This window comes from Leptidea sinapis, chromosome 38 (assembly GCF_905404315.1).
Source record: "Leptidea sinapis chromosome 38, ilLepSina1.1, whole genome shotgun sequence".
Classification (NCBI taxonomy): Eukaryota; Metazoa; Arthropoda; class Insecta; order Lepidoptera; family Pieridae; genus Leptidea; species Leptidea sinapis.
In genome coordinates, this window is record NC_066302.1 from 1,390,291 (window position 1) to 1,402,344 (window position 12,054).

At 33.4% G+C, this 12,054-nt stretch overlaps 1 protein-coding gene across 1 annotated transcript; it reads right to left on the reverse strand.

The window, feature by feature from the left end:
- Positions 1-2,420: 2,420 nt before the first annotated feature.
- LOC126975892 (protein SPT2 homolog) lies at positions 2,421-11,847 on the reverse strand. Its single transcript, XM_050823998.1, has 9 exons — positions 11,576-11,847; positions 11,090-11,263; positions 10,773-10,995; positions 7,996-8,106; positions 7,536-7,838; positions 6,549-7,415; positions 5,824-5,944; positions 3,452-3,540; positions 2,421-2,536 (listed from the first exon to the last, which is right to left on the reverse strand). The coding sequence occupies exons 1-9, from the start codon at positions 11,633-11,635 to the stop codon at positions 2,454-2,456; spliced, it is 2,031 nt and encodes a 676-aa protein (XP_050679955.1). The 5' UTR covers positions 11,636-11,847; the 3' UTR covers positions 2,421-2,453.
- Between the last annotated feature and the right edge of the window lie 207 nt (positions 11,848-12,054).

Here is a 12,054-nt window from a genome sequence, read left to right on the forward strand (position 1 = left end):
GGTCGTTACCTTCCCTAAAATATGGTTGAGAGAGGCGATGGCTGGCCCCATGCGTCATGCTCGTGAACAGGCGCTAGTTTCGGTGGCAGGATGATCCTGTAGCCGGAGGCTCGGCTTCAGATTCAAGTTATTATATATATATTTTTTATTTATAAATCGCTTGTAAAATGCTCACAGAATACCTTTATTTATTTATGGTGTGTGTGGATGATGATGCACCTACTGTACTCAATAACTTTTGTATTAATTTACATTTACTTTTTTGACTTACACATGTAAGGCATTGACTATTTAACGTTTGAGTATGTTTGTTGCATCACTTTACATATTATATTGTAGTTTAAATGATTTGTAAATCGATGAAAATGTAATTCTTGATATAAAAGGCAATGATTGTTACTTCATCTCATTCATCAACCCTTTACAAAGCAGCGATAAATTCAATCAGGAAAAATATTTTTTTGACATTCATAAGTCTAATTTTCGTGACCTACATGAATATAGTGATTTTGATTTGATTTGATATAAAACACCATACTATTTAACCCAGCACCCAAATAAAACAAGGTGAATTTTGCTTGTAAGTAGATACATAATTATATTTTTTTTGCACATTTTCTCTTGCTGACAATAGTAATTATAATATAAAATTTATATTAACATCCATTATATGTTAACAATAAAAAAAATCAAGCCGTTAGCAATGGCGAAACCGTAACATTGACACCGTCTTATACCTAAACCAGAATCAATGACAAGGCACTATGTAAATTGATCCATACGGAAAACTTTTACAAAAATTATATTTTACTGGAGCAAACACTTGAAAATCCAAAGTATCTACAAAACAAACATTGATAAATAACCGGTTATGGATTTTTTTTTCTTTATGAAAACTGTTTTTTTGCCAGAGAATTAGCATGTTTACTATCAGAGTTGGGTCCTCCTAAACCTATAAAATTTAATAGAAACTGAGAGTAGACAATGGAACAATCACTTTAACCCACAATTGGTACACTTCAATACTTACAAGAGGACAATAATTAATGATCTGCCCATCTGCCCAAAAATTGACAACTATTTAGTGAGAATGACCTTGAGCAATTAACCTTAATTTGATTTCATATCACAAAAACATAAGTATATAATTATTTCATTACTAAAATAAACAAAAACAATAACTTAATATCAAAGATTAGTAGATAAATGTCACTATTGATATATACTCATATAGACTTCACTTAACTTTGTAATCATAATACAACATGTATTACTAACTAAACTGATTTTTAGATGAACTAATTCCACCTCCTGGAGAAAAAAGTGTTAGTTAGCTAGTTTAATATTCAAAAATACTAAGAAGTTAATGCCAAGTGTGGTTAACTGTTTACGAGTTGCCAATAAAAATCAATAACAATAAATTCTCTTTCTATTACTATCTTGATGTACCTCCGTTAGAGATTTTCTTTTCTCTTGCATACTTTAATTGTCTATACTAGCCTTCCGAAAACGGCAGTGCCCCAAGGCACTATATTTTTCAGATACACCAAAACCGACTGTGCCGTACGCCACACTATTCCCTGACCAAGTTCTGAACCTTATTTTGTTTATAAGATAGTTTATTTTGCATAGTCTTATAGCTTATTTCAATAGCTTTCAGATACATTTACTCAAATCATCCTAATTATAAGCAATCTATTAATACACGTAAAATAATACGCATTAACAGAACGGTGCGCGCGCGCCATAATCACGCCGATCTGAGGCATAGCGCGCGTGATCAGTTTCCCGGAATGGAAAGGCTAGACAGACATATATTGTAAGTCTTTGCTACATAAATAGTATTTTATTTTTAACGTGTGTAATTAGAAGGGTTTTTAAAAATCATTTATTTTGTTATAATGACATTTCTTATCATGTTTGTATTAGTATGTTTTTTGCATCATTTTACATATTATATTGTAATTGAAATGATTTGTAAATCGATGGAAATGTAATCTTGACATACAAGAGTGGCAATGAGTTTCTTGCTACTTCTTCTCATTAGCTCAACCCTTTACACTTTGTAAAGCTGTAGATTCAATAAGAAAATTATTTTTATTGACATACATAAGTTTCATTTCTGTGACCTACATGAATAAAGTGATTTTGATTTGATTTATCATTCACTTTCCAGTAGTTACATATTATATATCTGTGATGTTATAACTAATACTTTAAATAAATTGTTAAATTTTTGTTATATTGCTATAAAAAAAAATCCTAAATTATATTCTGAAAATATGTTTTGTGCAAAACTAAATCAACTCATAACAAAACAGCATTAAACTACTTAAATTAAGTTTATACATTATATGCACATAAAACACAAGCAGTACAAAACAATATAATATAATACTATATATATTAATAGCTTTGTTTGGTCCGTTAATATTAAATAACAGTGTGGTTTCTCAATCATCCGAAATTCTCCGTTTTCCTTTTTTCTTCTTCTCCATGGCTTCTAAACGCATGTCTTCCAAATCTTCCATGATACCTGGAAATTTAATTTGGTTAATCATATTCACACAGTGATAAAAGAGATCAGGTGTTCTGGAGTTGAAGAGCCATACAGTAATGAAATCCATACCGCTTACATGAAAGTCTTGAAGTGGAAATGAAATAACAATAGACAGGAACCATAACAATTAACATTATCCATTATATTTATATTGTTTAAAGCTTAGAACATTTTTACTCTAGATTCTATTATAAAAAAGAGTGCAAAAAGAGTTTCTTGCGCCGCTTCTTCTGTCTCAGAGCGCCATTTGTTTCCGAAAGGGTAGTAGTATTAGAAGTGACTTCAAAAATAATTTTGTGAAAATAAATGCCTTCTATGCCTTTATTCTGTTCTTCCTAGTCTGGCTTCTGTGGAAGGTATACCACAAGTTTGCTAATGTCAGGCTAAAATAGACCACCAAGCTTAGAGTGTTTTTTTTTCTAATTTTCATGGTAGGATCGGTGCTAAAGATTGAAACAAGATTAATTAGACTGTGACAGCTGTGAACACTGCTATTGATAGTTCAACTCTATTTTGAGCAATGCGCAAACGCACACTAACACAAAATGATATACAAGTGACGCGAGTGTAAGACGTAGCTTATCACGCGCACTTAAGTAATAAACCTGGCCTGTTTTCATCGGTTGTCTAGCAACAACAGGCTCTATCTAGAGTCCTAGGCGTACAAATTATCTAAGCCTTTAAGGTAGTTTTACTGGACTGGTTAAAGTTTTAAAGATAACAAAAATAATGAAATCATAAATCAATACAGAGGTTTTAATTAGTTTACTTTGAGAGATTTATAAAATAGAGCTTAAGAATTATAAAAATTAATGCAATTAATTATTTTGGTTTGTGATTTTAGAATTAAAATTTTTGTTTAATATTATATTTTACTCAAATATTACTTACCTAACTTCTTGCTAATATACTCTTCCCTTTGCTGTTGGGCAAAATTGGACTCCATTGCTGGGTCGTCATCGTCGTCAATGTCTCGATATCTGAAAAAAAAACAGGGTGAAAATAATATTAATTATATCATATAATCCATGACACAATTTTCAGCCATAATGGACTCCAAAACCCGCGTAATGGACTTCGATGAAATTTTGTAACAAGTTTATATTTCAATATTTTTGTATGAAAATCACTAATTTCCCAATATCCTTGTTGTTGTAATCGAATACTGAAATGACTGTTGATGCAATGTTTGAGCGTCTTTAACATTATTAATTTTAAATAAGATTTTGTTTGATATACAAAATGCAATTGATTTATTAAATGATTGTAAACATACCATAGATAAAGCGGCTTACTAAGTATTTAAAAGCAAAAAAAACGGACCGCAAGCATTTTTGGAAACATCCATTAAGAGCAATGAGTCTTATGAAGGGTTTTTCTTTATTTAAGGCATTCAAAAAATGTTTGGTTACTACATAATGAGAATAAAAACATTTGGCAAATTGATAAGAATTTATGGATTACTAAAACCAGGTGAGGTGACGACATATTCCCAGTGTATAGTTAAATTGTACAGAGATTTCAATGTAAGTGACACAATACAATATGATTTGCTGATGTGTATATTTTTTATTATATTTCAATATATTAACTTGAGTTAGTTAACATTCGTAAATCGTACCGGGCGCGACTGTCGAATCCCAATCTAATGCCACCATATTAGTTTAGTCCATTGTAGTATCTAATACGAGGGCTGCACTAAAAGTATCAGGAATCAAGGAAGTGACACAACATTACTATATAAAACTGTATTTATTGCTTTTCGAAGTATTCTCCACGAAATATGACACATTTTTCCATACGATGGAACCAATCATTGAAGCAACCATTCCATTCGGAAGTTGGGGTCTCCAAAATGGCCGTTTTGTGGCGTCCACAGCTTCTTCAGGTGATGAAAATCTCTGACCACGCGATTTATTCTTTATTTTAGGGAAAGTATAGAAATCATTAGGGCTTAGGTCGGGGCTGTACGGCGGATGGTCTAATAATTCTATGTTTTCTTGCTCTAAAAACCCTTTTGTTCTGTGCGCGGTGTGAGAACTCGCATTGTCGTGATGGAGGATGATGCGGCGGTTTCAGATCTCTTTACGGAGTTCAGAAACGACCTGTGGCAAACAAATGCTAGCATACCATTCTGCATTAACAGTTATTTGTCCCTCAAGAGGAATAGTCGCAACATGGCCGGTTTTGGAGACAAACGTGGCCACCATTTTTTTTTGCAACACTCCGTGAACGAACAATTTTTGTTGGCTTTAACTCATTTTCGAACACCCAAACTCGTGACTGGTTTTTTGTTTCGGGTTCGTACGCGTATATTCAGGATTCGTCACCTGATACGATGTTGTATACAGCATTTGAGGACCCTGCGTGGAATCTTTCGAGAGTTCTGACACACCAAGTAACAGCTTTGACTGACTGACAGTTTGACTTCAGTTTTTGGACGACCTTGACGGGGATCATCACTGAGATAAATTGTGGTTTTGGATGAGACTTCATCACCAAATTCAGAAATCATCCGGTCAACACACTGTTTTTGTGTTAAACCAGTTCGATAATCATAATAAATCATCGCTCTAGAATTTTCTCGAGTCAATTCCATTTTCTCAACGACTAAACAAGTTTAAAAAGACCTTGTGACAAGACCGAGAATCTTTTTTTAAATAATTAAATGGTATTCGATTTTTAAGTTTTCAATTAAAAAGATTTTAATATGCCAGGAACAGTGGAAATATTCCATTCCCGATACTTTTAGTGCAGCCTTCGTATTAATAATTATCAGCTTTATATATTTATAATTTACCCCAGCCTCGAACACGGTGCGTGTTCGAGCACAGAGCACTACAGTCCCGGTGTGTTTCAGTTTTCTGGTGCAGTGCGCTGGATTTCATATCATAAAGATGGTGCTTTTAACTCACACGGTTTTTTTTATGGCCCCACAATCCAGTGTCCATACTTTATGTGTTTAAGTTTTTTTTGATTTATGTCATATATATATATATAATATTTGAATTTGGAGGAATGAACCGTTGAAACTTGCAATGCTGGAGCGTTGTCGGCTTTTTGGAAAAGTGAAAGAAGAATACTTCACAAATTTTTGATTCCGCGGAAAAATAAACGCATGGGATTCTGCCGCAGTGCGCGCTAACATTTAGTGTGGAAACTTTGAGACTTACATTAAACAGAGTAAATACAATTTATTCCTCAAAATATCTTAGATTCTGTTGAAGAATATATATAGATATAATTTATAAAAACGAGCTTACTTGGACTTGTCGTAGCCAAATATTTCTTTGATTGCTGAAGAATAATCGAGTTCCTCTTCGCCATCATCTATGAAGTCGTCCATTTCTGAATCGTACTCCGAATCAGAATCAACCATGCGTCCTGAAATTTAAAAAAAAATAAGAAGAGTATGTAAAGTAAGCGAAATATTTTTATTTGTTTTGTAGTGCTGCTGCATCAAAAAAAATCATCTATGAATTTGGCGGTGATGTTATTGGTGATCTAACCATCTTTTTTCTTTACATCTGTTTTAGTTTTGAATACTTTTTTTCAACTTGTAAACATTGTGATCACTAAACAGAAAGTGTGAAATTAATTTAACTAATATCTTCCCTTCTTGGCGTGCGTCCGTGCGTAATGTGATGTCAACTTAATAATAATAATAATAGTTGCATGTTTAAGTATGACAAATCTCTTTGTTAATGATTATTCTCATATTAAACATTTTATTGAGATAAAACCTTTAGTTGCGAATGTAAAGGGCAACTACTAGTAAATACTAAATATTATAGTAAGTTTTTAAAGTTGAAAGATAAGTAAGTAAGAAAGTTATTTATTACACAAAAATAATATCTTAAGCAAAAGATTTTTGAAATAATTTTAAAATGACTACAAAATATAGTCACTTTCATGTTTTAAATAAACTCATATTTGTATCAAAGTGAAACAAGTAATAATTCAAATATTTAACAATTTTTTAACTCACGTTTTGGTTTCTTTTTGAGGTCATCTGGATGTGGTCGTTTTTTCATGGCACCCGGCGGCAATTTCTTTCCATTCTTTAGTGCATTGACATGTTTATCAAAATCAAAGTTATTACTGATGGCTGGCTTACTAGCTCCAGGCTGCTTAGAATTACTAGGGCCACTTCTTTTATCATCACTGATTTTAGCATTACTCCTACTTGTGTCAGGCATTTGTTTATTTTTATCATTTCTAACATGTCCATTAGACCTCTGAGCATCAATTAACGCTCTACGTTTTGCTAATGCTAGCTTTTCCCTCATCATTCTTTCTCTATCGAAATCATCCTTATTTTTTGGCACTGGCTTTCCTTTTGTACTGTGACCATTAGTAAGTTTATCAGATTTCTGTGGCAAAACATTTCTTTCATTTGAATTTTTATCTATCCTGTATGTATTTTGAGTCTTTATACCTATATTTTTTTTAAAGTCTTGTTTTAAGGCATCTTCTTTATTCAGTTTTGTTCTATCTACTTTTTCTAATCTATTTTTCTCTATCGTGCTTTCTAATTTAACTTTATTTTTGTCTAATTTTTCCCGTTCTCTATTAAGTCTCTCCATTTCTCTGTCAATTCTGTCTCGCTCTGCTTTCAATTTATCTATTTTTTCTTTGTCACTGTCAGTTTTATTCTTTTCCACTCTTGCTGTTTCTTTTTCTCTTTGCATCTTTTCAATTCGTTGCTTATCAAATTGTTGTTTTTCAGATCTTTCCCTTTCTACAGTACTTTTTTCCTGTTTGTTAGAAGGTTGCGCACCAATTTTTGGGATTCGACCAAAACCACTTGGCACCTCTCGCTTATATTCCTTATCCACAGGCTTTTCCTTATTTACTGTAAATTTGATTAATATAAAATTTAAACAGTTGATAAATTACAAAATTCAATAAAAGAATTCTATGTTAAAAGTGTTGCAAATAGCAATTACAAATTTCAGTGAGAAAAAAAACATACCATTCACGCTTTTTCGGCCACCGGCTTTCTCTGCGTCTATTCTTTCCTGGCGTCGTTGTCGTCGCGCCATCTCTTCTTCGTGTTCCCTTTTCTGTTTTTTAGTCATTAATCTGTCTGGCTCAGGCTCGGCTATGGCTTTTTTATTCACTACATCGACAGGCTCTCGTTTCTTTTGTTCAGCCAACTTCAAAAGTTCATTGAAGTCAAGTGGCGGAGGAGCTGGTTTACGATTTTTTGGTTTATCCGGTTTCTTATCTCTTTCTTTTTCTGGTTCATACTTTTGTAACGGACTGGTTTCTCTTTCTGAAAGTATTTTTACTTTCAAATACAATGTACTCAAACTATATCCTATGATTGATTGCGCAAATTCAAAGTATATCTACGTAAGTATAATAGTTCCTTTACAGCTACTGCACAGTGAATAGACATCTTTTTATAAAGATAATTAATGACTACCTACCATTATTTTCGGAACGACGTTTTCGTTTGTGTGGTACTGGATCATCTTCATGACGAAGGGCGTGTTTCACTCTTTCCCTGGTACCATTCAAATCTTTATTAATAGAATTACCTGAAAGATAAAATTAATAATAGTCAAAAACAATTGATAGTATGAACCAAACCAGTCTACCGTTGTTACAGTCAAGTCTGGAACAGAAACGGGTCAATGAAGTCTATTATCATAATAATATACATCAGAGAAACAAAAGTTGTATCAAACTAAATTGCTAATTAAGGCCACCCACCGTCCCCTTTGTCACCAGACATCAGAATGGCAAAGAGAAATTTACCTTACATTCGTGAATTTTGAAAAAGCCTTCGACACGTTGAGGTGGACCGGTATATGGTCTCGCCTACGAGAAATTGGCGTCCCCAAAAAATGATAAATATCACTAAAGCTCTATACAACTATGCTTGTAAAGTGACACATAACGGGCTCGTCCCGGATGAAATAGTGGTACATGCGGGTCTACAACAAGGGTGCTTTCTTTCACCTCTTCATTTTCTTGTCGCTCTCGAGGAAGCATCGAAGGCGGTACTTAAACTGAATATAAGGAAGACTCAAGAAATGAGGTGCGGCGCAACGAGTTCAGGTGCGTTGCTCATTGGCGCAGAGGGAGTGGAACAAAATCCACAAATTTTCTTATCCCGGGAGCTGCGTGTCCGAGACTGGAGGGACTGAAGAGGATATCACTTCACGGACCACCCAAGCACGAGCAACCTTCGCACGGCTCCGATCCGTATGGCAATCACGGAGACTGACACTGAGAGTTAAGCTCAAAATATTCCGATCCAACGTGAAGACCGTATTGATGTATGGGTGTGAGACGTGGAAGGTCACCAAGCGCATCTCTCATCAACTTCAGATTTTCGTTAACCGATGCCTTCGAAAAATCCTTGGCCCGGCTTCGAAAATTCACTGGCCCGACAAAATTTCAAGCCACATACTCCGGAGGGATACCAACCATATGACGAGGCAAGCCCTAGACTGGAACCCTCAAGGAAAACGCACACGTGGCCGTCCAAACCAAACCTAGCGGCGGACTGTCATTGACGAAGCGAAAGACATCAGAGAGACCTGGAGTGAAATTAAGAGAGATGCTCAGGACCGATGGAGATGCACTGGGGATGCCCTTTGCTCCAGCTAGGGGATACAGGAATTTAATGATAATGAATGACTGTCACCTTAGGTGTTCTAAGCTTAAATCTTTAAACTATAAATCTTTCCAGACCAAGATCTGGGTTCGATCATTAATGAAGCAAAAACTTAACTACTTAAATTTGCTGATAACATCATCCTCATGTCTTGAAGATCTTGGAAAGTAACAATGACAGGAAAAAATACAAAGAAGTGTTTAGTTTAGTTGTGATATTTCCACATGCTAAGTGTCCTTGACTTTAATTCACAGTGTCAAGTAATGTAGTTTTTTATGTATCATCTTAATAGAAAAAACATAAATATATTTAATAATACATTATTTGTCATAAATAATTTATTATTATATAAATTAAACATAAGAGAGAGACATTGGTTGCCAATGTCAATACCATCTTTGTGCTTAATATAATATAATAAATATTCACAGATTAATCATCCTATTTACATATCTACTTGTTTTCTCTATAGGACAATATCTCAAATATTTATTATAGTCTATAAATAGTATTCCGTCCTGATACTGTAAATATTTAGTGTCAGATCATTGCCCAGTACTGATAGCCCTGGGTGTAGGAACAATACAGATTGAACATATTAAACATTTATAAAACAGAATTATGATGACAGAAATAATGTTCCATCTGACATTGTTCACTGGTTTAGAGATAACTTATCTATAGAATAACTGCCCTCAGGCTATATAGTTAAGAAATATTATTGTAACAAAATTTTATTAAGAAAATTAGAAGCCCTCAGAGTTCACTCAGCCTATTACTCTCAGGTCTGAGGCATTTCTTTTTAAAATAGGTGGTTATTTTTAACATCCAATAAGTGATTTAAAATCCTATTTTCAATAAAAATATACATATTTTAATATGTAAAATATTTGGGTCTGCACATAGTTAATTAAAGACAAGACATTCTGCACAAGAAAAAAAAAAGGGAAATTTCCTAATAAAAGGCCTCCAGTTGGCTATTGAAATGTGAATCTGTCCCTGAAAAAACTAAAGATCAGTAAAACATATAATAATAATAAGATTTACATACTTATGGTTACCCAGATATTCAAGAAATTTCAAATTCACAAAGGTATAATGGCTTATCACAATTCACAACATAAGCACAGTTGTGATTGGCCACATTCTGTAATCTGAAGTATCAAATATAATGAAAATTTAACAACTATGCAATATTTACATGGAAAAATACTATGAGGACAAGAAACCAGTGTCATATATGTCATCCTGTAAACACCACATGTGGAACCTCATCTCACAGCTTGGTTGTATGTAGAAGAAAGGTCATGAAAAACCACACTGTAGTCGAAAACCAGACATCCAGATAGGGTTGCTATCCCAATTTGGGGAGTGTTGTTGTAAAGGTGGAATTCAGCAGCAGGATTCAGGTCAAACAGCTCTTTGGAACAATCCCCATGGCTATAATATAAAAAATAATATAATTATATACAGCTAGGACAATTCAAGGAAAGACCAGCCTATAAGGACAGAAGTAAAATCAATATAGGACTAACATAGAATTAACTACTTATAACATATAATTTGATGTTTACACCTCACCTTGTGAAGGAAATTTTGGTTCATCTGGTAATTTGCTGTATTTTTGCATCATTTTCTCATAAATAGCAGCAGCAGCCTGTGATTCATAACCATAGTCATCCTGATCTGGCTGGTCTGGGCCATCTCGAGTAAATGCTGTGTTGTCCCGGTCTATAGCATCCGCTATAACAGACTTATTTGCAGATTTAATCACTTTCAAGGTCTTTTGTATCTTGCGCAATGCCTGAAATTAATCAAAATATTTAACATATATAAATATAATATTTATATGAAACTTGAAAATTATGATTAAATGACCATGATAGTTAACAGTTAACCTTGGGATCTCGCATTGCAAACAGCTCTTCTCTTTTCCTCTGGGCCTCCAACCTTTTCTGTCTTTCTTCTTCATCTTTCTTAGCAAGAAACTTTTGTATATTCGCTGACAATCTATCTTTGGCTTTTTGTTCTTTTTTAGGGGGATCAAATTTTGCTTTATAGTAATAACTATCCTGCAAACAGAATTTATGTTTATAGATAATTGTAAGAACTTAAGGAAATATTTAGTTTCGTATTGATAGCTATATTTATTTTTAGAATATTAACTTGTACTTTAAATTATTTATAACTGTATCTTCCAAAATCCAAAGGGTATATAAGTGTTTCACTCACAATGGTATTTTAATAAACTATGTAGTATGAATAATGGATTTTCAATTAATTATGACGATCAATATAGTTAAATTCACTAAACAGATTACTTATAAGTCTATGTTCTATTCTAAAAGTAGCAAATAATATACGAAGATAAACTTTTAACTTACAACAGACGACTTTTGTTGTTGGTTTCGCTGAGCTGCTAATAATGTCTCACGAAACTCCATTTTTAACCTTCTTTGTATATCTAGGCTATAAATTAGGTCACAAAAAAATTGTCATACTAAAGTTTTCGCATAATGTTTACGATAATAACCCAAAATACGTGTCAGACTTCGACAATCCACCCAGCCATTTTCTGGAAACGTACTGAGCCAAAGAATACAAATTATACCTTGAATAGAACAAGAAAATATAAATTTCAATAGGTACCTACTGTGTATCCTACGTACAAATACGTCATAAGACTTTCACTCTGAATATTATGTCAATGTCATTATTTTCATCACAGAGTACCAAAATGCCCCTTTCATTGCTAGTATAGTTTATTATAATCGTAGATAGAGTATAGGATCCATAGTCTAAGATTATAATAGTAGTGCTGATCGATGAATGTCTAAAGTTTTATATTCTCTTTGTTGATAAG

Excerpts from the sequence above, each read along its gene's own strand:
- LOC126975892 (XM_050823998.1), bottom strand. The coding sequence starts at position 11,635 with ATGGAGTTTCGTGAGACATTATTAGCAGCTCAGCGAAACCAACAACAA. Across the intron at positions 10,996-11,089 it reads TTGCAATGCGAGATCCCAAG|GCATTGCGCAAGATACAAAA; the intron begins GTTAACTGTTAA and ends GATTAATTTCAG. Across the intron at positions 5,945-6,548 it reads CCTCAAAAAGAAACCAAAAC|GACGCATGGTTGATTCTGAT; the intron begins GTGAGTTAAAAA and ends TTTAAATTTCAG.